This window comes from Haliotis rubra, unplaced genomic scaffold, assembly GCF_003918875.1.
Source record: "Haliotis rubra isolate DU_JTF1 unplaced genomic scaffold, ASM391887v1 Scf371, whole genome shotgun sequence".
Taxonomy (NCBI): domain Eukaryota; kingdom Metazoa; phylum Mollusca; class Gastropoda; order Lepetellida; family Haliotidae; genus Haliotis; species Haliotis rubra.
In genome coordinates, this window is record NW_025767048.1 from 118154 (window position 1) to 143835 (window position 25682).

Consider the following 25682-nt stretch of genomic DNA (forward strand, 5'->3'; position numbering starts at 1 on the left):
TTACAATACCACGATGCTTATCTTGACTCAAATTATTTACGTGATTAACAGGTGCTTGATTTGTCACCTCCATGTGATCGACCCTGGACTGCCTTTTGCTTGAATCTGTGTCATTGTCAGAGTAGGATTCATCCAATTCATGCCAACTCATGAATGTACAGAAGAAAATACACTTCGAGGGACGCGTCGGGGACGTCTGGAATAGCCAATGGACCGGGCCAAAATTCCAATGAAGGTCGGTTACATGCTTAATCTGGTACTTCTTGGCGCACAAAAACGAACAGAGCCAGCTACCGATTGTAGCTCAGATTAAGATTCATCCCCTGAAAGGTAACGGTACTGTGCGTCCTACTGGATTTAGGTAATTTCGTTGTCAGTAATATCCCACGTGGCCCACGTGAATGTATAGGGGCAGCAAGACTATTTATTACCTGGATAAACAGGCCCACCGACATTTAACTGAGACATATAGAAAGAAAAGTAGAAACTGAAAAACTGTCTACTCCGCCCAACACACACACACACACACACACACACACACCTCATCCATTTACCGCCTGGACTACCAGCTTAATGGAAATAGACGGTAAGAACGTTCTCGACATGCCATTCCAGAAGACCTTCAAGCTATACTTTTTTATTGAATAATTTACCTTAGCGACCATTTACATACTTTAAGAGATCACTTTTTTGCAACATATTTATATTTCGACAAAACGTCAAGTGATTTTGGAAAAAATAAGCCAATCAAGGAATTAAAAAGTGCCAAATGTTAACTTCATAAAAAGCAACGTGTAATGAACCAATGACCTTGCAGTCTTTTTGAGAATATCATTTTTTGTCTTGTCGACACAGTCATGTATTTTTGCAGATAATGGAGTTAAATGGTATACGATATGGCCTGTTGTCAGCCAGTGTTTCGTGATAAATCCAAATTCATCATGATTCAGACACACCAATATTGACTTTGCGTACGTAGTATACTCAGTGACGTCCATCCGTAATTAATCTTTGCTACAAGACGACAATGCTCCCCTCGCGGGAATCCATCGCAATAAATTTAGGAGGTTAAAGTGGATCTCTTGTTTCATATAAAATACGCGCGTAATGATATTCGCTGGTAACGTCATGCTGCTGCACGTGCGCTTCGTTCAGTGGTTTCACTACTACAAATGAAATATATATCAACTGACATCAAAATGCTGCCAGCGCTGACAATTCATTTCGAAGACGGCTAGAAATAGCAAAAGAGACTTTCTTTTCTCAGAAGATGAAACAAATGTGGTATTTTAGAAATTGATATATACATCCTACAGCGTCTATGCGTTTTTTTCTAAAAGTGATTATTGTCGAGGTATCTATATTACGCAAACAAAATAGGGTGGTATACTATTCTTCACATGGAACGCGATCGTACTACTTTATTATACGAAGAAGCATAGAACTCGGGATGCTTGGTTCTAACGTTACGTTTCATTTTCATGCCAAGTAGTTAAGGATACGTGCATGTTAAAAGAAGACTGTTATTTCAGATTAATACTATTTGGGAACCAGCAAGCTTAAAATAACGAGAAATTATTTTCAAATTGACTTTTAATCTGGAGAATTGAGTTCTTAAATCATATTCACAACTGAAGAAGAATGGTTTTGTTTTCACAAAGTACATATGTATTACTGTAATGTAATACTGACATGAAGTCTTGACACCCATGTAGAAGTAGGGGAGTTCCAAGCACTACTCTAAACCTACAATAATATGGTCGAACACTACCAGAAGGGTAATGTAATGTTTCCTCACAAAATGAAAAATATTTTCATGAGGTTTGTTTGAAAAGCAGTCTGTGAACGGTACCTGACCGAAAACAAATCGGAAAAAAGCAATCACTTTACCGCATTTGAAGTTAAGGACAATTAGATTTATCTTTGGTGTCTGTCCAAAGATATAATTGCAACATAAATCTGAACTCGACATCACTTGACTAGAGCATTTACCATGCCGTTACTGAGTGTGACGTAAAACGACTTCTACGACATCTAACACCCAAGCTGCTCAGTGAAGGGCGGGAGACCGATCACAACAATGACTGTCTTAGGTCAGCTTCTGTCTGATCCTCATCACTCACATATTCGTCCTCTTCAACGTGGGGACTATGTTCTAGCTTATTGCTCCGCCGACAGTTTTCAGAGTTTTGTCTATTGTAGAGAGAGTTCTGGTCAGCTTCGACTTTTTGCCAGATTAATTTATTCTTATCTTCTAAACTTGAAGGTCGTTTCTCACTACAATACAATTTGATAGCTTCTCCATCGGAACTATCTTGTCGGGCGTAAGACGAATCACTCAGGAAAGATGTCTCTGTATTACTACTCAAATTTGTGTCCAGACTTGACTGTTTGTCACATGACATTCTACCACTGCGACGTCTGGCGTCGCGTTGATTGGCCGGATAAAGAATTACATATTCGCTTGCGCTTCTGACACGTTTTTCTCCTTGATCATCATCATCTACGAATTCAGTGTACACTTCTGGAACGTCCATGTTGAAATCCTGGACTTCAAAATCGTCAAGAATTTGGGTTGTCTCGGGAACGGTGCTGAGTTTCCTCTCTTTAGTCTTATCTCCAGGCGAAAGTAACACTGGAGAACTGTAATTATTGGGACTCACCCCTCCAGACGAGATAGGAGACACCTTGGGCGTAATCACAGGTGTTGTAACAGGCGTACTCTGCGGCGTGGCTTTGGGCGTACTTCCGTTTAGAGACATCTTCGATCCTTTGTGACTCTGTGTTAGATGAGACAACATTGACATGCTGGAAGGATGTTGGACGTTATGAAGGACCAGACCGTTATTCTTCGACTGAGACATAGACCTGCTCATATAAGTACCTTTGTATCTGTTAGCACGTTCAGTACATATGCCGTACCTGGCCAACAGAATGAACACATCTTTTCTGAATTGTTTGGTTAGAATTACATACAAGAACGGATTAGCACAAGAATTGAGAGGGTAGAAGAACACGAGTAATATTTTTGAATTAGTAATGTCAATCAGGGGAAATCCCGCTCCCGCAGTTAATCCAAAGAAGGCTATTGGTGCCCAACAAGCGAAATTTGTAAACACAAGCAAGGACATCCTCTTGGCAATCGTAGCGTCATTGCTTCGCGCTGCAGAGTCACTGTCTTTAACCTTGAAGTACATGCTGACGTAACACCCACAAATAACAATAAAGGCCGTTCCATTGAGAAGCAGGATGGAGAAGATGTAGCCCTTGTCCAGAACTCCTTCCACCTGCATTGGGAGGCAAATACTGACGGTGCCGTAGCTGCTGACGCCTATGAGAGGAAGGGAAGCCATTATGACAGCATACAGCCACCCGCATACCATCAGGCAGGACGCTTGTCTTAGTCGTAGTCTCTTTGTGAGGTGGATGGCATAGCTGATGGCGTACCATCTCTCCATAGTGATCACCATTAGGACGAACACCGACAACTCGCTTGAAAACACGGTGAGGAATCCTGCCACTTGACATCCCCCGTCGTTCTGCCAGTACACCGCGTGGTTGAAGTACTCCCCAAAGAGTGCGCGTCTATCGAGGCAAGGAGGAGGAGGTAGAGCCCCATGATGAAGTCAGCAAATGATAAGTTACACATGAGGAACTTCGGGACGGTCATCTTGCTCCTGCCAGTAATTATCACTATTATCACAATGACATTCCCGCACAGCGTTGCTAAGAGAACAAACCAAACAAACACTCGCAACCATTCATATCCCATGACATCTTCGCACGGGTTCAGGGCATTAGGCTGGGGTGTACATAAAACCTTCCTGTAATTGATGGACACATTCCCACACTGGACCTCTTTGAGAATAGTTTCATTTTCAGGGAGAGTCACATTAACATAATATCCTATTTTTATAGGCATGGTTTTCTTCGTAGTTCTTGACGCTGCCGTTGACCCTTCAGGCAACCTAAAAGACCCGAAACCGGAATCATCGGGTATATCGTCACTAATGTCCTCTATACTTCCCCAAAAGCCATCACTTGTCGCGTATCTTTTGCTTCTCATAGCTGCTCCGGGTTCGTGCGGGATCTGAGAAGAGGAACTGGGTGGCCAGGCTGGAGTTGAGGAAGGTGTCATGGAACATTCCTTCTTGAGTTTCTCCTGGAACTCCTTTACTCTCCTCCACAGCTCCGGATCCTGCTTCTCTGGGTGCTGGAAGGCACAGCAGTGATGGGCGTAGTACAGTCTGGCCACCTTCATACTGGAAAATGTAAGAACTGGAGGAAACGCCTTCAGTGTGGGCGTGTCCTCCACGTTGATCTCCTCGATGTTCTCTAGCCCCTCCGTCGGCAGGTTGGTAATACTCGTTTTTGAAAGGTTCCTGTAAATATGAGGTTGTCATAGTTATTACATTTTCAGGTGTCAGATACAGATGTTTGTAACTGTACCTTGTGTTTCTAGATTATCTTTTACTAATTTCATGCCCGCCGCAAAATAGCTGGAATATTGCTGAGTGCGGCGTAAAACTCAACTCACTCACTCACTCGCTCACTAATTTTATGCAAATAACTAAAGGCAGTCTCATTGAAATGAGGTTTATTTCTGGGGACATTCCATTCCAGGTAACATCATTACGACCTTTCGTAGACTTTGACCGACCGAATATCGACTTAGATTCTAAAACCTGAATAAAATAACATTCTTGAAGGTCTGGCAGACAGCCGAAAATGAATGACAGTACTTCCGGGTGGGAAAAGTCTCTTCCGTTTCGAGTGTTGATCCCACTGACGCTAGAGAGACTATCATTTTAACTGAATCAGTCATACAGCCCGTAAATACCGTTCGGAATACGTCGCCGACCATTTCGAGTTTGCGTAATTACAGAATACACCCCGTGTGTCATTTGCTTGCTCTGCGACGCTCTGATCGATCCAATGAAAGATCGTTTTGATGTCTTCAGTCATTTGTCTAGGGTCTCGAGAAGAGATTCTATTGAGATTCAACTAAACACAACATGTGTAAAATAGCACATTTTAAGTAGCTCGAAGGTCTGAATTTTTTCTATTATTTCAGATATCTACTTTTTAAACATTTGAAAATAAGGAACAATTATTTATATATCTAAATAAATCGGGATAATCTAAATAAGACAGTTATTCCTTGTCGTTGACATACTGACGCTCCAGTTAGACAACAGTTAGATGGCCATATTTTGAAACTCAGAACTGTAAGCCGCATGTTTCACATCATCTGGGGTTTTTTTTAAAGAAAAGATCAGTACAAGCCCTAATGAGTTGTGGTTCTTTTTCAACAAGCGAGTTTTATTCTTCTTTCTTGTGTTTCAAAAAAACTACTTTTACGAAGAACGATTGCCATTTCACGTGAGTGACTGTAGTTTAGTATGATAAATATTCTTATATTTTTAGCCTTGTTTTAAGTGAATAATTACAATTGACAAACACTTCTGACATTTTCTAAAAGAAAATGATCTACACCAGACATAAAACAATCACTGAATTGTTCTTCTATGGAACCTTTGCGACCTGGGTATCGTCAATCTGAGAAAACGTCCACTGTGTCTTCTATATTTTAAATTCATTCTCACTTTGCCCTTTAAATAAGGATTCTTGTATACATTCCAGTGTTTGAGACGAAGATGTGTGATTATACATCTTGCATGAACCACTTTACAAACGTCAAATTTTTGTTATCAGATATACATTCACACATGTGAACCCCCACCCCCCCCGAAATTAATAGTTTAGAACTGATTATATAAAGCAGTTGATATCAAATGTCAGCTGCTATGACTCACAAACCTTTTGTACGACGGAAGTTGCGTTGGAGAATAATGTTTTCTGTTAGTAGGTTGTCTCTGTACCCCGTTGAAGAGGATGCAGGCTACAGACCGAGTCCTTTATGACTGCGTGGTATAACAGCATCGACCCACTTAGTTCGAAATATGGACAATTTAGTAAGAACTTGAATGAGAAATATGTGTTTATGCACGTTGTATTATTATAGAAAATACTTACACTGAGACCAGGTCTCTGATGCCAATGAAAGCTTTCTCCCCAAGGAATGACAAGTGCGGATTGTTTGTAAACTCCCTATAAAGCAATAAAGAAAAATACAAAATATATAACAAAATTTGGATATTTACCATTAAAACCTTAAGAACACACACACACGCACGCACGCACGCACGCAAGCACGCAAGCACGCACGCACACACACACACACTGAATGTTTTGTTTTACGTTTTCCATTTAAACGTTATGAACGTCTTGCTATGCTGCTGTATATTCCCTCAGCTATGGGTGATATAGATTTTTTCATGGTATCATGACAGTAGTACACAAGGGACTCTATGTCCAAATATTAACTTATACCACCCCTAGGGGACTTACAGTTTTGCTATCTGAGCTCCAGAAAAGCATTATCTTCAACTGTTTCAAGCTCGTTGTTTTCAAGTCGACTGAAAAGAATGAAGAGTGGTATTAATATGCTAAATATAATCATGACAATCGTGACAACGTCTTGCGCAAGAACGTGTGTGTTTGCAGAGAGAGCTATAGGCCATTGTGATATGTAGATGGACCTGTAATGCAGGATTTGCTCCCCTTTTCAGACACCCGGTGTCGTGACTATATGGGGCGGTGGGGTAACCTAGTGGTTGAGGCGTGGGTTAGATTCCCCACTTTATGTGAACCCCCTTTCTGTTGTCCTCTGCCGTGATATTGCTTTAATATTGCTAAAAACGCGTAAAACCATACTCACTCACTCACGTGACTATATGAATTGATTAATTCATTTGTCATCATTAATTATATTTCACTCTTACGTCCAATGGAAACTACCATGTCGGTTAATCGAGACTGATTAATTTCTGGCGTTGGCGTTGTGTATTGATTCGATACCAAATATCCGTGAACATAAGGTATCTTAAGTTGAAGTAATATGCTAAAATGAATAACTGAAAAGCATCTAGAGCAGTGACTTATTCTTGTTTGTCCTAAAGAGTTTGCTTCACTCCTGATTTGATAAAGGTCATATCATGCAGCATATCGAGGAATCACGTTGGATCTGAGATGAACATCACTGTATTGATGCAAGTTTAGGAACAACTGTGTGTGCCGCAGCTTCATTGGTTCAAATAATGTTGTTATATGGGATTCAAAGGACAACCGTCCGATGACAACACCGAGACTTTGCATGTAATTTGCATGTGCTTGTCAACAGAACTGCCGTGGATGACACACGTTAGAACTGCAGGTGTCTTTAACTGATTAAGTTTCGGCGCCTGGAGATCGGAAGTTGAGCAATTTGTGATTAGCTTTCATATTGCTTGTCCAAGAAATACTCGGTTGGGTCGATAGCTGATTGGATGAAACATTTGTTGTGTTGAGCATCAATACTTTTCTTGTTTGGTATTTTATCCCAAATTTAAATAACATAATTTAGTGTTCAGTTCTTTGCCTACAATGAGGTCATGAAGGAAGCATCTATTCAAACACATCATAGTATTCCAGAATGGCATGTTATATTTCTTACGGCTGGGCATGTGCGTTTAGACCGCTTTTCACACGATTCCAGTTTTTGTCACTCCGCGTTAACGTAATGTGAGAAGGAAGGGTATTTGGACGTTTACTAATTTTGCGAAAGCAACGAGCATGGTGTGAAAATACCTGTAGAAATAATCGGGACCAATCTGGTTTTCAAATCCAACAACAGGTTTCAAGCATGCAGTACTGGACATCGGGTTTGTGTGAATACAGAGCGATTTTGGAACACTTTGATAACGTTTCGTTTTGATAATATGGATATATGCTTATCTCAAAAAGCAAGACCTGCCGGGAAAACAGTTTTAAGTCCATAGAATGTCATTAGGTATAGCCTAAAAAGAAATATACGTAATAATATATAAAATCACAAACCTGTATACAATTATTCAGGTAAATCTTATAAATATTGTCCGAAATAGGCACATATGTACGATATAAGCAGGGAGTGCGTGAGTGAGGTGAGTGTAAGGCCTCTTCGAACAGTATTTCATTTTTTTCACGACGTCCCAGCTTAATGGGCGACAAAAGGCCCGAGGTGGTGCAGATCTCAGACGCTCCTCACTTTGTGAAACACACGGTGTGGTGCTAACAAACCTCGAAACATAACGGGGACGAACCGAGATTCGAACCCCCGTTCATAGGTGTCTGGCGCGCAGAGCAAGTTACGCAAATTGCGCCTGCACAGTCCCTCAGACGGATCACCCGTGGCCTAGTAGGGAACAAAAGATTTTTTAACATGTTGCCATGTAGCCTGTAGACCAGACCATGTAGCCTATAGACATATATCACTGCCACAGAGAAGATAAACATACTTACAGAACGTACGACTTGACGTTGGAAAAGCTGCGTGTTGGTATTGACTTTATTCTGTTGGTTGATAGATCTCTGAAACAGAACAAGATATAGTATCACTAGACCTATGTGTCTTTATAACAGACTTGTCTGTCAGAGAGACCACCCATCATTAATGTTAACCTTTTCAACAGCTCCATCGTGATTCCATGCAACTACATACGAGATAGCGTCGATGTCCAAAAGGATATTGTGCCATACGTTCCTATCGTAGCGCTGCGACTGTCGTCCTTCCTATACTGCCCAGGGCCTAGATTTTCGAAGCTCTCTTAGCGCTAAGATAGTCGTAAGTTAATGTTAATGTATTGCACTTACGACTATCTTAGCGCTAAGAGACCCTTCGAAAATCTAGGCCCTGTAACATAGACTTACGACAGTCGTAGCGCTACGATAGCTCTGTGAAACGGGGTCCTGAATTTTTCCAGGTGAACAGTTGTCTAGCCTTTGCATATGTTTATGATGGGTGTCAGGGGTGGGGCCGAACAGACACCTTTTCGCGAACATGAAAACATGCTCTATCATCGTATCTCATTGTGTCAATCACTGGAGTGTCTGGTCCAAACTCGATTGTTTACTGTCCGCGTCGTACAGCTGTAATACTGCTGAATACGGAGTAAAAAAACACATACTAATGATGTAGTAAGAACTGTACAATCAATTTACCATATAATAATAACATTAGACATGTTTTTCTTTCTTTTCTTGTTGCCTGTTTTCTTTACTGGACTGCAGTTTTGTAGACTAGGGGCATGCCAAGTGTTCATATCGAATGCCAGAGCGTGACCATAATCAGAATAGCAACATTCCAACAACATCAGGGGCGCACGCGTGGGAAATGGGGAATCGAACGCGGGCATTACTCGTGACGAGCCAACGCTCTAACCTCTAAGCTGCTCCACCTTACCCATAATCATTATGCTATACTTATGTTTAACTTTTCATGAAATAAACACTTTAGTGAGTTTCTTTTAACTGAATCGAGTGTCAGCATCGAAGCCAACCCACAAATAGACTTACTTGCGCATTGGCACGTGGTAAGAGGGTGTGTCTCTTCTGCAAATGGTTATTTAAGTGTTGTTTCTTGCCTGTATACATAGTTACAAGTTTTCGTGCTACACTAGGCATTAGTCAAACAACTGGATTGATCAACAACTTTGTCGACGTCATCATAGATTAAATCAATACTTCTTTCGAGGTTGCAATGGGAATGGGATGCTGTTTCGTGTTTCGGGGAGAAGCAGTCGGGACGAAACAGGTGTCGCGTGTACATTGAACTCTGCCCACACTTGCATCTTACTGCACTGAAGTGAGTGAGTGAGTTTAGTTTTACGTCCCACTCAGCAATATTCCAGCTATATGGCGGTCTGTAAATAATCGAGTCTGGACCAGACAATCCAGTGATCAACAGCATGAGCATCGATGTGCTCAATTGGGAACCGATGACATGTGTCAACCAAGTCAGCGAGCCTGACCACCCGATCCCGTTAGTCGCCTCGACAAGCATAGTCGCCTTTTGTGGCAAGCATGGGTTGCTGAAGACCTACTGCACTGAGTCTACTGCACTGAAGCCACCTGTAGGTTATCACATCCCGGAGCAGCGATACACAGATTGCTTATGTTCAAAACTATAAGTAAAGAGCGTTCTCATGCGATCACATCGCAGAAAATCAATACCGATTTAAGCAGTAAAAAGAGCAAGACGCTAATGTCAAACCATTTCGGAACAAAAATATTTTAAAGTGTCACGTATGAAACTGCTTTAGTTACTTTATGGCATATATGGGCCACCTAAGATGTTAATTAAAAAGGGAAACGAATCAGTGTGACAATCAGAAGTATAACATTTGCGTCACTGTCGTCTGAATGTTTTTTATAACACACAGCCTTGATCTGAACGGGATATATGAACTGTTATCGTTCCACGGTGTGAAGTGCGTTTATCCTGTCGTATATCCTGGTAAATATGTTAACAATGGATACAGACATAAATAATTGAATGGGATTTCATGGGGATTATCTTCCCCAGCCAAGCTTTTGTACGGTACGTTGTAATGACTTCTCCGGGATCACTGTGAAGTGATAACTTCCTGTTTCTAAATTAATACGCACAACGCATTCAAACTCAAGTCTGGGAGTGATACTTTGCGAAACAAGTCAGAGGCTGTCATTAACTTTGCGTAGTTTACTGCAGATTTTCATAAAAAATATTGATAAACAAGACACGATAAGGCCCTTGATGAGCACACTCGCTTCCATTTAGATCGGTGAACATATATGTATGATATCGTTATTACCTTTTGAGACCAACTAGACGTTTAATTGTGGTATATTGACTTCCGATTTAAGTATGTTTTTAGGGATAAACTAGACTCTCTCGAATCTACCATTTATGTGACACTTATCTCTGAACGGATAGCACACTGACGCAAATGAAGATCAAGTGGTCACGAAATGTGATCTGCTTGACACTGTGTATTGGTCTTCGAAGGAAGACCATCTGTTTTATTTGAAATGTGATCCGGATGACACAATATTCTCCTTAGAAAGAGGACCGTCTGCTTTATTTAAAGCGTGATCTGGTTGACACTGTATTCTCCTTAGAAGGAGGACCGTCTGTTATATTTAAAGCGTGATCTGGTTGACACTGTATTCTCCTTAGAAGGCGAACCATTTGTTTTATTTAAATTGTGATCTGGTTGACACTGTATTGTTTATTGAAGGTGGACCATCTTTCTTATTTAAAGCGTGATCTGGTTGACACTGTATTGTTCTTCGAAGGCGGACCATCTTTCTTATTTAAAGCGTGATCTGGTTGACACTGTATTGCTCTTCGAAGGCGGACCATCGTTCTTATTTAAAGCGTGATCTGGTTGACACTGTATTCTCCTTAGAAGGCGGACTATTTGTTTTAATTAAAGTGTGATCCGGTTGACACTGTATTGTTTATTGAAGGTGGACCATCTTTCTTATTTAAAGCGTGATCCGGTTGACACTGTATTGTTCTTCGAAGGTGGACCATCTTTCTTATTTAAAGCGTGATCTGGTTGACACTGTATTGTTCTTCGAAGGCGGACCATCTTTCTTATTTAAAGCGTGATCTGGTTGACACTGTATTCTCCTTAGAAGGCGGACTATTTGTTTTATTTAAAGTGTGATCTGGTTGACACTGTATTGTTTATTGAAGGTGGACCATCTTTCTTATTTAAAGCGTGATCCGGTTGACACTGTATTGTTCTTCGAAGGTGGACCATCTTTCTTATTTAAAGCGTGATCTGGTTAACACTGTATTGTTCTTCGAAGGCAGACGATCTTTCTTATTTAAAGCGTGATCTGGTTGACACTGTATTGCTCTTCGAAGGCGGACAATCTTCCCTGTTTAAAGTGTGATCTGGTTGACACTGTATTGCTCTTCGAAGGCGGACCATCTTCCTTATTTAAAGCGTGATCTGGTTGACACTGTATCGTTTTTCGAAGGCCGACCATCTTCCCTATTTAAAGCGTGATCTGGTTGACACTGTATCGTTCTTCGAAGGCGGACCATCTTTCTTATTGAAAGCGTGATCTGGTTGACACTGTATTGTTCTTCGAAGGCGGACCATCTTCCTTATTTAAAGCGTGATCTGGTTGACATTGTATTGTTCTTCGAAGGCGGACCATCTGTTTTATTTAACTGCCAAGGCACTGTTCATATCCAGCATCAGTAAAAGTAAATTCAAAGGCGTAGTCCTTGGTTACCGACACAGGCGTTTGAGGCAGTTGCAAGACCTCATATCAGTGATTCATATCCCGCCTTGAAGATTCTGAAAGACTTGGCTTGACTTTCAATGAGTCATCGCTGCTTTCAACGTTAATTTGCCTTCACTGCCCTGTGGAATCTGTTTCTGTGGATATATGACACTGGTTGTACTCTGGCGTTGACGATTAATATTTAAAGGAAAGGAGAAAGTTCCATGGGATGCTTGACTTCCTCCATGTTTACGGTTTATCCTTTCAATCGAAAAATGGACAGTCATAGGAAGTGAGTGAGTGAGTTTGGTTTTACGCCGCTTTTAGCAATATTTGAGCACTATCACGGCGGAGGACACCAGAAATGGGCTTCACACATTGTACCCATGTGGGGAATCGAACCAAGGTCATCGGCGTGACGAGCTAACGCTTTAACCACTATGCTACCCCACCACCCCCAGTCACAGGAAGACGGACCGTACTCCGAGCTAAACTATGGGCGTTTTCTACTTAAACAACATTAAACTGAGACTACAGTTCTCGACCTAAATCGCCCACCTCTGTACAACGAAGTTAAGGTTTTATATTATGTCCTAAAATACTAATCTAAACCTCCCTCGGAGAGCGGAAGGTCGCGGGTTCGATCCCCGACCGCGTCATACCAAAAGACGTTAAAATATGGTACTTGTTTGTCCCTGCCTGGCGCTCGGCATTAATGGGTACAACAAGGACTGGTCGGCTCGGAGTCAGTATAATGTGTCTGAGTGGGGTATTCATGCTTCACTGCGGCATGGTATCTCAGTGGGCTAGCATTATAAAACCAGCTTAAGTCTGGGCTAGTACAGGCAGCGCACATACACATACACACGCATGCACGTCGACAGCAAATATTCTCAAGCACGATGTAAAACCCAATTTCACCTCACCTCACCTCACCTCTAAACCTCCCTCTCAAAATGACAGTCAGATATGAATGAAGTTTGCTATTTTTTCAGTAAAAGTGTTGCCTCTGTCACGCTCCATAAATGTCTTTTGTTACAAGTAAAGAAATTCCTTTTGGAGTTAAATTGGTGCACCGTTCTATCCCAGCCTCAAATTGATTTGCTCATATCCTTGATTTCAATACGATCACGCGTCATGAGTACATATCTTGGCAGTGTAAATTCATAAACAACCAAAGTGACTGTCATTTGTGAATTTGCTGTCTTTCTACCCATCGCGCCTCGACATATCTTATCTGGATTGTAACGTAATAGATTTGGGTGTCAACGGTTGTCTAACAGTATTTCAAAGAAAGTTCACATGTGTCAGCAAATGACTTTGTGTGAAGGGACTTTGTGGAGAACTGTTTTCCTTTTCACCTATAAAGTCTTGACAATGCAGTCAGCCTCAAAAGAAGTGCTCCGTGGGGACTGAGGGCTGTATTAATGCAAAGCAGCCTGTGATTTGCGCGAGGGGCGATTTATATGGATCGGGTCGACTAATATGGACCGGGTGGTCAGACTTTGGGACTTGCTGATTACGTATCATTGTACTCCAACCACGTGGGACTTTGCTCACTCGATAATTTACTGGTGGCTATGACAAAGCTGAGAAAAAGTAAAGAATAGGATGTTCAACCATATTCACTCCCAAATTACTTGAACACAACTGTATCATGACCATGGGGCCTTGTGCTTTCCCTCTAACGTTCTTGCGATGCGGGATTGAAAATCTCCTTTCCCCCATTGTCGTTCGAAGTGTACTGAATTTTACCAATGTCACTATGAACACGGAAATAGCACGGTAATTCTTACCTATTTGCGGAGTAGATGGTAGTTTACCTCTGATTAAGTAACACCTGTACATTTAAAACGGTGCTTTTTGATATCACATTTTGGTAAATTAAGACACAGATGATTACAAATGGTCCAGAATTACCATGAACGAAATTGGCATCATTGGTTCGCCATTGTCGTATAACGCATACGTCACTGATTCCACTCTCTTTGACAGGCGCATTTACTGTGCTTTATCTGCAACCAGGATGTAATTGGCACGAACGGGCTATAAACATCGGAAACAGCGAAAATGATAGAAAACGTCATTTGCCCAATATGTCACGCGTCTTTGATGTCTCTGAAGCCAGACACTTACATCAGGTATATAACAAACGTAATGATCGCTGACTGGACTGGACGTAAAGTAATTATTTGTCCCCTAAATAATCCTACTTACTGGCATCCTCTATAACCAGACTGTGCCAGATAACATTACCGCGATATTTATACCATCTAGACACTATATGTCTTCAGAAGACCAGGATGACATGTTTATTGCTTTGTCCAAAAAGAGGTACTTTTGAGAACTTTCATCGCAAGAATGTCAATGTTCGGCCATAGTTAACTTGGATGTTTAATACAAAAGAATGTGTAATTATTACTGGTGTTATATGTAATATGTAATATGTTGACGTTTCCTACATGTTACAGTTGTATTATTGGTGAGTATAGTTTGACGGTGCCTTTAGGACGGTGCAAGATGAAAGACACTAAAAATGGTTTACCATGTTTTGCCCATGATTTGATTCGAACAGAATCCCGAATCCATACTTACATCTCATACATTGTTCCGTTGGAATCTTTGGAACTTGTGTTGAATCTGGAAAAGTCAGGAACTTCCTGCAAGCCGCTTTTCATTATTTTACTGAAATATAAAAAAGACGTATTCTGTGACATTATCTTACAATATAAATGGATACACCTGCAAGAAACAGAACTGCCACATGTACACCAGAGAGGGCGAGAACAGCAATACATAAGAATTGTTCAAAGGGAACGATAGTTATTTCGGTTTTTCTAGTTTTCATCACGGGATAAGGAACACGTTAACCACAAATGAAAACTCTAATGTATCATCACGGTGCTTAATTCAACGTAAATAGATTAAGTAACTTCTTATTTTAAGAACGGACGAACTCCGAGGAGAAATTGCTGTAGTTAATCTCTGAAAGTCGATTCTTCAAAGAGATATTTATGATCTATCACATAAAACTGCCAGCTCCATAAAAACTCCAATGACTGAGGAGATCGGTATGTGGTGTTAAGTGAATAAACCAACTCATCTAGCCCACAACAAGGTAAAAGTCGACATGTGATACAGTCCACAGTCTACTGACAAACGGGAAAGCCTCATCCAAAACACGTGTACCGTAATTACCATGTGAGAAGATCACGCCAATATGCAAATGTTGTCACTTGTGTTTGTTTGGTGGTTGTTTAACAGCGCCGCACTCTGCAATGTTCCAGCTATATGGCGGCGGTCTGTATATATTCGAATCTGGACCAGACTATCCAGTGATCAACAGCATGCGCATCGATCTACGCAATTGGGAGTGAGTGAGTTTAGTTTTACGCCGCACTCAGCAATATTCCAGCTACATGAAGGCGGTCTGTAAATAATCTGTAATGTAAATAACCACCCGTTCCCATTAGTCGCCTCTTACGACAAGCATGGGTTACTGAAGATAAATTCTAACCCAGATCTTCACGATACCCAGCAGGAATTACGTCATTACTTTAACTACCGCTGGTTATACGCAATACTAGCCAATATGAAAAGATTCTCAGCAATGATATAGCTTGAGACAATGGTTCATGATCATTACACTAAGTATGGTAGGAAGTACGTGTCGCACAGTTTGACAACCCTAATTTCAACTTCCTGGAAATCGTCTCCTATAGTCTCCGTTGATAATACCACCACAGCAAATTGAAACAAACAAACATATAGTTTGTCATGTTTATAATTTGAGATTCAGACCAATTTCTTTCAAATAACTTACGCTAAGATGTCCGTTCACACGGGAAAGCGGATCTTTCAGAATTACTGCTTGATAGTGTGAATTCCTTGCAAATTGCTAAATTCCCACCGGTAAGCATAATATGATTGATGGTAAACTTTACTTCACCTGGGACACACTTACGAGGCTCGACCTCCTTTTTTCAAGGTGATATTAGCGAGGCACCCAGCTGTGGCCAACACGACAAGTGACCTCGTCATGTCATGACTGACAACCCAAGTAGGCATGAGCAAATGTTGGTTTCAGTTCACGAAGTTCAATACTTCCTGTCTGGTGCCCCACCGTTTTTCTAATATACCAGGAATGACGTGTGATGACTGGTTTGAAAGCAATGTACTGGATTAGCTGTTGACACATCGTTCTGTCAAGAGCTACTTTAGCTGGAGCATCGGCTTTTGTGTTACATGCTATGCCTACTTGATTTGGTAAACAGCAAAAGAGAATGTCGCACTGGCGAGTAGAAAATACTGTTGTAAAATTGTTCATTGTACATTGTCGAGGATTATTGGAATTCGGTATCTTTGACTTGAAACAGATGAGCTACAACCTGAAGAAATCATTATATTATTTTATATAACATTATTCTCTTTTGGTAAGTATATCCCAACGCGTGTAACATTACGAAATACATGTACAAACAATAGGTTCGAAATATAGTCTGAATTATATAGATATAAAAGATACACAAGTGATTCTCGCGATGTTCCGAATGCATGAGACAGCGTCTCACGCTTTCTTATATGTAAGGTGAGTTTATCCTGTTTACCTGAATGAACCTTTGTTAAAAATCAAGATCGAGTACTGAATGGGCGCATTTTTTACACTACTGACACACATTTTAAAATGTCCTCCACATATAAATATGGAGGAAAATGCAAATAATCAAGGTTATACTCACAGAGTGTTTAATTCTTTGAAAGCCCCAAGGACGCCTTTGTTGATTCTGTGTAATTTTTCACAGTCGATTATCCATCTAAAATATACAACATATTTCAAGCTTTAAGTGTGGCTGGTGATGCATAAACATTACAGTCCGTTTGATACAAAATGATACCGATGAATTGCAATCTAACACAAAAACAAATAGACGTACAATAATCAAACCAACGCAGAGTGCAATAAAAACAACAGACCAACTCTAGAAAAAAATTGCATAAGCTTTGTCACAAAAATAAAACAGTTGTTTAAGAAACTGTCATCATTTATTTGTGCGTTTTCCAAGTTTGGTACAAGGGCGCATTAGCAACTAAAGGAACAGCGCGAAAAATTCAACTTAAACACCTTAAATGTTACATGTTTAACCATGTGTAGTTTCCCACCTCATACGAATGGCCTTGTGGTATGAGTGGACTGCTCGCTGGTTCAAATCTTAGGTAGCACCGATTATGATACGTTGATTGGCTGCCCCATGTAGCGTGGTAATGAGTTTCATAGCGAATTTAATTTCGAATTATGAATTGCTCATGTTGCAACGTTCCTAGATAACCTAGGCGCGATGGGGTAGCCTAGTGGTTAAAGCATTCGTTCGTCACGCGGAAGACCCGGGTTCGATTCCCTACATGGGTGCAATGTGTGAAGTCCATTTCTAGTGCCCCCTCACTCACTCATTACAAGTGATTATTTTCATCAAAGGAATGTACTCACAATATTCTCAATTCCGACATTCCTTTGAAAGCTCCTGGTGTAATCGTCTCCAACTCAGTGAAGTTCCGTATATGGCTGCAATTAAAAGAGACAGTTTGGTTTCAAGACATTAAACAGTGCCAAAAGGATCCTAACATTCACGATCCATAAAGAAAACAGTATCGAAGCAACTCAATACTCAGTAATGTTAAAATATAAATAGATGAAAGCGGCTCGTAAACGCACCTGGACATAATACGACATACAATTATTTAACCTGAAACTAGATACCAGAATAATATTATGCTTTCAGTTATGGCGACATTTTTTACGTGAAAACCTTCCAAACATTCAGTTGGTTGTTGTCAAAGATAAAGAATTATTGCATCCTCGGTGGATATAGGTTATATATGCTCGGTGTCGCTATGTATAACAGGCTATTAATGAACATTCTCTAAACACTAGGCTACCCCAGCGCCCTACAGAAGAATGTGTTGTGGCCTGACTGTAGCAGGAACACTGTGGTAACAGTTTAAAGGAATGGAGCCTGGTCAATCTGTAAGTGAGTGAGTTTAGTTTTACGCCGCACTCAGCAATATTCCAGCTACATGGCGGCGGTCTGTAAATAATCAAGTAAATCAAAACATTGATTACACAACAGTCTCGTTTCCTGCTGACTGGGTTCCATCCCTTAGTACCACAAGCATTGTCACTAAGGTGACATAATACCCCGCCGCAAATTATCAAATCAAACTTATAAAGTAATGAAAGTTTAAGTTAAATGTCAACAAAAACATGACCAACCTCTCTTGATATCTTGCTCTTTAGGTGTTCAAACACACACATATTTTCAAGACTGACTTTGACCTTGATATAAATGTCATAGTGTATGAAATATGCAAAAATAGTACTAAAGAAATTGCTTATTGAAAAACATTTAAGGGAAGTCTTGAAAGTCTGAAGAAAATCCAGTGAACCGTTTTTGAAATATCTTGCTGACAATTCAGGTTAACATGCTGAAATCTTCAAAGTGTCGCTGTGACCTTGAAAATTAAATGAAGGTCACCAAAATCAACTGGGCCCCGCGCCTTCCCTAGATAAAGCTTGGTGTTGAATATGAAGAAAATCCAGTGAATGGTTCTTGAGGTATCTCGCTGACAAGCATAACATGCAGGTTAATATGCTGAAATCTTCAAAGTGTCTCTGTGACCTTGAAAATTAAGTGAAGGTCACCCAAATCAACTGGGCCCCGCGCCTTCCCTAGATAAAGCTTGGTGTTGAATATGAAGAAAATCCAATTAACGGTTCTTGAGATAGCTTAACATGCAGGTTTACATGCTGAAGTGTCGCCATGACCTTGAAAATTATGTGAAGGTCACCAAAATCGACTGGGCTATGCGCCTTCCCTAGATAAACCTTTTTTTTTTATTGAATATGAAGAAAATCCAGTGAACCGTTAGAGATAGCTTAACAAGCAGGTAAAACGTGAAAGTCCCCATGTGACCTTGAAATGAAGGTCAAGGTCACCAAACCTGACTTGGACCTTTCTTATACTGTGATGAAGCTAGGTACCAAATATGAAAAGAATCTAGAGAACAGTTCTTAAGATATTCCAATTCGTACGGACGGACGTACGTACGGATGTACGGACGGACGGAGCCTAATACTATATCCCCCGCTTCGCGCTAAACGCGCGGTGGGGGATAATAACCACTCCAGAATTTTGAGACCAACTCATTCAACTGGATATATAAATATTAATCAGTATTATTTGATACATTTAATCACTTGTATTTTGCAACACTACGTTCCTTCTAACCCTACAAAGACGTCGTGCAGCGTGCTCTGTCGTACAGCGTGCTCTGACAAAAGGAAATATGAAAATCGTGGAAATCTCAAAACGAGCCTCGGCCGCTAGAAAGGTTTGGCGGTCTGGTACGGACTTAATATTATATCAATCACATTGTGCGTTACAAACAATACACTGAATAAGCACAAAGAACACATAACAGGTGTAACCAGTGAGCCAGATGAATTGTGAATCATTTTACGACCTCATCAAACAGAGACAGTCTGTGATGTCTTAATTAAGGTCATGGTGCCTAATCCTCGTCATAAAATATAGAAATACGATTTTTTTTCACTTTCACACGAGAAAATTCGGATCGGCTGAAAAGTAGGTCTTTGTCTGAATTGGTTCATGAGTCTCAAGTTTCTGTTTGCTGAACCAGACAATCCAGTGATCAACAGCATGAGCATCGATCTACGCAATTGGGATACGATGACATGTGTCAACCAAGCCAGCGAGCCTGACCACCGGATCCCATTAGTCGCCTCGCAATCAATTCTAACCCGGATCATCACGGGTCTGGGGATTGCGTTGTGGACATGAAGTGGGGATTGTCTAGTGTCCGGAATATTGCAGAATGTGATATTGTTGTGGTCAAAATATTAGAGTTGCATTAGTCAATAGGGTTGAAATAGGAGTCAATGTAAGGAAACTTCGGTTATAACGAACTTAAACGGACCACTAAGTTTATTTCGTTGTAACCGTATACTTCGTTATAAGCATTTCGACTAAAATATATAACAAGTGTCTGCGGCCACAGTTCATTACATCCATCAGTTCGTTGAAAGCGTGTTCGTTATAAACCGAGTTTACCGTACCTTGAATGTTACACAGCTCATAGGGGCGTGTCACGCTTAGAAACAGCGTTAGAAAGACAGATAGCTATATAGACCCTACCCTAGTACTTTTATATAGTACTAGGGTAGGGTCTATATACCTATATGTCTTTCTAACGCTGTTTCTAAGCGTGACACGCCCCTGTGACACAGCTACTGAGCACATTTCCATTCCTCAGATTTCTCATTCTGTTGGTCGATATTTCTAACATGACAAGAAGACAAACTTTGCTGTTTGCTACATTAGGTATAGGAAGAATGTAAAGCTGAAAACATACCATAAATGGCATAGTATGCAAGGGAACATTACGAACGCTACTGAAACTAATGGATCTAATTTTAGCCACAGACGCTGATGAACATGTTACATCTGCCGATCTGTGTGTCACCTTGCTGCAGACAGAGAATCTTTCTGATGAGTAGAGAGCTAAGTCAAACTGCCCAGGCTCAGACAACTTGCATTACATTGCATGGCGACCTGGCATTTCTAAATAATTAAAAACAACCATTAGTGATAATTATAACCTTCAAACGTAATAGGAGAATAAGGCAACCAGGGATAACATTGTTTTAGTTAATTATCTTCTTTTTCAAAATATCTTTTCGAAATATTTAACCTTAGATTAAATGTCAGAGGTCGTTTTGTTGTCTGAAGTAAGTGGGCATGAGATACTGATTTATATTCTATTTACCATTAGGATAACCTGATCTTGTGTAATCACTTTCAGATAGTTGCACGTTTTTTTTGGGCCATTTTCAGTACTGTTTGGTCTAATCCATTGTGCATGACGTCACAAACAGACTACATTATTATCTGAACAATAAGCCTCCTTCCGTAGAGTTTATCTGAAGTGTCAACATTACAGACATGTATTTTTTTAATATTCTAGCGTGATATATAGAAAACCGTGTTGAAGCTCGGATATTACGAAATAACACCATTCATTCTCTCTGTAGCCCGTAAGTCCTCGAAGCTGGCTCTTCCCTAAATCTACAATGCGACGAGACGCGTTGAAGTAACCTCACGTTCGATATTATTGCGTGTATATTCAATCACAACGTCATGCTCATTTGTATAAGAGTGACAAATGGGAAAGCATGACGGGTCGTAGACGTTGGAATGGTCGTTACGACGACGTATGCGTTTAAATTGTGAATGCTAGATCATTTCACACATTATTCCATGTGATGTCAAAATATTCAAATAAGTCAATACGAAAGATTCATTTTCTATCACTTTTTACTTATCATATTAAAAAGACTCATAACACAATTGAATGGGTTTTTAAACATAAATATTGAATCCATTCGTATCGCCTTCATTCCACAAACGGTCCCTATGGTATAAAGCTTTAGCATCATCAATTAGGTGGACAAACAAATATATTTTCGGAATTGGACTAGTCATGAGCGACATTTTGAAACTTTCTGTCTTCTCTGAACAGTCGCGTGCAAATACTTAGATAAATGAAAGCCTGGGGGCATTCCAGCTGCTATGGATTGTTTAAACCCTTGATGACGATTGTTAAACAGCTAGCAACCAGTGGATATCAAACAGTCGGAAATTAACTGACATAATGCCTGAACATTAAGACATTAATAAGAATTATCTAAAGGAAAATCATTAGCATTAATAATTGCTTCTGGATGTAAAGACGAGAAATGTGAGGGCATTGTTTACGCACGTTTGGATTGCCCTTTATAAACGAGGGCATATTGGATTTTATTAATGCCAGGCACACACTAATAAAATGTCATTATTCAATCTGTCAGGACGAATATTAGTATTTATTAATATGTAACCACAGATAGACTTCATGGAAGTGAATTACGATATTAAAACACCCACACGACTGTGATTGATCAGTCCCTGAAACATGCATGCATACTTTCAGCGTCATCGCCCTAAGTTACAGAGCAAAATATGACTGCAACCCAAAGAATTCATTCTTAGAGTGTTTAGTTTAAGAGCGCATTACAACCCTCATTATAAAAAATGTAATGGAAAATAAGATCACACAACTAATCAATAAATAATCTGGTGGATGTGTACACACCCGCTATTAAAAAGCGAATAGTCTATTTATATTGAAAAGTTTTGTATTTACTTATTGGTACACTTCTCATTTGAAGGCCTGTGTAATACATATTTCCGTACCTTCCTTGTCCATACTCCATTATAGTCATCAATCGTTATTCCCGTGCGGTGTCCCTGCTCAGGCTTAAACATTCTAACGGAGCATCAATTTCATTTATTGACATAAATGTGTCAACCCCGAGGCAAAATGTTGTTTTTAAATATTTAATCATTCCCCCGAGCTTCCAAAGAAAATTGCTTTCGAAAGCAATTTCAAGTCAACGATACCTTCGACACTGAGTTATAACTACCTCGATGCTGTGTGGTAAGTTGCCTTCGTGTTTTGTAATGTATCATTCCTTCAATGAGTAACGTGTTCAGCTAAATCGAGGCTGTCAGTAACGGCTTTCATGTTGTATACTACAGGACGACAACAACCTCGTTCCATTTTATCGTTCTCTTTCCATGTCATTTTTTCCTTTGTGCTCTGATGTCCACATAGGTCGTTCAGCTTAAATAATGGAGTTTGTGAGTGAGTGAGTGAGTGAGTGAGTGAGTTTAGTTTACGCCGCACTCAGCAATATTCCAGCTATATGGCGGCGGTCTGTAAATAAACGAGTCTGGACCAGACAATCCAATAATCAACAGCATGAGCACCGATCCAAGCAGTTGGGATACGATGACACGTGTCAACCAAGTCAGCGAGCATGCCCACCCGATCCCGTTAGTCGCCTCTTGCGACAAGCATGGGTTACTGAAGATCAATATTCTAACCCGGACCTTCACGGGTAATGGAGTTTGCATAAGAAATAGCGATATATGGGTGTGTTGATTTGCTTAAGATAGGGATATTTAATATATATCTACAGAGTGTCTTTAAACACAAGGGCAACTCCTACCAGGACAATTGAGTGAGTGAGTGAGTTTGGTTTTACGCCGCTTTTAGCAATATTCCAGCAATATCACGGCGGGGGACACCAGAAATGGGCTTAACACATTGTACCCATGTGGGGAATCGAACCCGGGTCTTCGGCGTGACGAGCGAACGCCTTAACCACTAGGCTACCCCGTCGCCCCACCAGGACAATTGAACCATGAAGATCCGCTTTAACAGATTTGACTTTCAGCAACGTATGCTTGTTGTAAGAGGCGACTCTCGGGATCGGGTGGTCAGGCTCGCGGACTTGGTTGACACATGTCATCGTATCCCAAATGCGTTGATCGATGCTCTTGTTCTTGATCACAGAAACGCCTGGTTTAGACTCGATCATCTACAGACCGCCGTCATATAGCTGGAATTCTGCTTTAAACAACAAACAAAACCAACATACCTTGGTCAATTGCCAACCTGAATAATTAGCACCCATTAACTGTCTCTATAGAAACTGGTTATTATCAACCTAGACGCAAATATCGATACCATCTTTCTATTCATAGTTTCTTATGTACTTGAAAACAAGAGAAATTCACTACAATATTATTATCCGGAAAATGATGTATATTCAATTATTATGACCCTCTTTATTAAGAGTTATATGATATATCCTTCGTGTCTGACGTGGTTAATGTGCAATATGATTGCCGTTTTTCATCGCTGTTTCACCTTTTATGACTGGTTATTCCCTGGCGGTTACGATTTATAGTTACTTTAACTGGGTCCACGTTTCAGCTGGTGGGTAGAAATCCTCAAATCCCCAGTTTTATCATAAACTGAGAAGCATACATCAATTACTGACTGACTGACTGAGTTTAGTTTTACGCCGCTTTTAGCAATATTCCAGCAATATCACGGCGGGGGACACCAGAAATGGGCTTAACACATTGTGCCCATGTGGGGAATCGAACCCGGGTCTTCGGCGTGACGAGCCAACGCTTTAACCACTAGGCTACCCCACCGCCCCATACATCAATTACACTAACACAGCTACAAAAGAGTGAGTGAGTTTAGTTTTACGCCGCACTCAGCAATATTCAAGCGGCGGTCTGTAAAGCAAAAATGAAGTTTCTCTACTTTTTTAAAAAGAGTATATATGACGGATAAAGTAATTGGATAAGGACAAACATTTATGGATGAACAACTTCTTCATTCAGGTGATGCGACGTATCGTTATATATATATACAGTATATAATTAACAAATTATGATTAGAAGTAATTCTAGATGTAATCCCTTGTCATTTCATTGTTACTGAACTTCTCAATTATCTCCTTGTTGTTTTTCTTAATTATATACTGTATACATATATAACCCTGTGTTCGACCTGATTCATACCTGCTTGACAACGATACAAGAATCTGTATCGAAACGTGACATCACCTGTATAAAGAAGTTGTTCATCCAGAAAAATATGTCCTTATCTGACTCTCCAACTTCTTAAAATGACACACAAAGAAGACAAGTAATTGCTATATTTTTTTAACGAACCCCCAAAGTCTTGAAGATGTTATCACAATAAAACCACTTGCACACAAGGGAGACACGTTTGACAGGTACGTATGCTAAGTCTAAATGTCAGATAAAGAACTCTCCGTAATCATGTCATTGAACATTGTCTGGGGGGCTATTACCTACCGTTAGATGTGCGATCCGTTACCAACTTCGCAATACACAGACCGGCAATCGTTCACTGATCTACCGACTATTCAGACATAATAGATCGTTATACGAGCCATACTGTGTTTTGTGGTAACACATCGAGTCCAGATTTTGACGAAATTCCGAAGAGAGCTCCCAAACCGAGAGACGCTGTCGACTTTCTAAAGTGTAATAACCCAAATTCAAAACGTCTCATTGTCTTGGCGATCCATAGAACGTGTTGGCCAAAATGGTAATGGGGAATATAGGCATGGATTATTTAATATCAGTGATCAGATCACCCGTGAAGATTCGGGTTAGAATTGTTCTTCAGCAACCCATGCTTGTCGTAAAAGGCGATTAACGGAATCGGATGGTCAGGCTCACTGACTTGGTCGACACCTGTCATCGTATCCCAGTTGCGTAGATTCGTGCTCGTGCTGTTGATCACTGGATTGTCGGGTCCAAGCTCTATTATTTACAGACCGCCAACAGTGTCTGTTCGTTGCCTTGCGTTGCTCTCAGTAATATTCCTGCCCTACTACGGTAGGTGGTAAAAATTAATCACACAATCCAGTGAGCAGTACCATAGGCATGAGTACGGTACCACGCTGTCAACCAAGTCAGTCAACAAGCTCCCGCCCACCCGATCCATAAGTGAGTGAGTGAGTGAGTTTTTAGCAATATTCCAGCAATATCACGCCGGGGGACACCAGAAATGGGCTTCACACATTTTGC

At 40.5% G+C, this 25682-nt stretch overlaps 2 protein-coding genes and 1 long non-coding RNA gene across 3 annotated transcripts in view; all 3 read right to left on the minus strand.

The window, feature by feature from the left end:
* Window positions 1–1575: 1575 nt before the first annotated feature.
* On the minus strand, window positions 1576–6105 carry LOC124285972 (thyrotropin receptor-like). The gene is given in 3 exon segments (XM_046722278.1): window positions 1576–3574; window positions 3577–4382; window positions 6037–6105. Coding segments are annotated over 2 exon segments (2187 nt in total). The 5' UTR covers window positions 4262–4382; window positions 6037–6105; the 3' UTR covers window positions 1576–2072.
* A 305-nt stretch (window positions 6106–6410) lies between these two features.
* LOC124285957 lies at window positions 6411–16955 on the minus strand. Its single transcript, XR_006900920.1, has 4 exons — window positions 16884–16955; window positions 14740–14829; window positions 8383–8451; window positions 6411–6479 (listed from the first exon to the last, which is right to left on the minus strand). It is a non-coding gene; the product is annotated as an uncharacterized LOC124285957 (long non-coding RNA).
* A 670-nt stretch (window positions 16956–17625) lies between these two features.
* Window positions 17626–25682, minus strand: part of LOC124285945 (slit homolog 2 protein-like) — a 91698-nt gene continuing 83641 nt past the window's right edge. Inside the window, exon 3 of the mRNA XM_046722234.1 lies at window positions 17626–17704. Within this exon, the coding sequence (XP_046578190.1) occupies window positions 17626–17704 (79 nt within the window). The remainder of the gene's footprint in view (window positions 17705–25682) is intronic.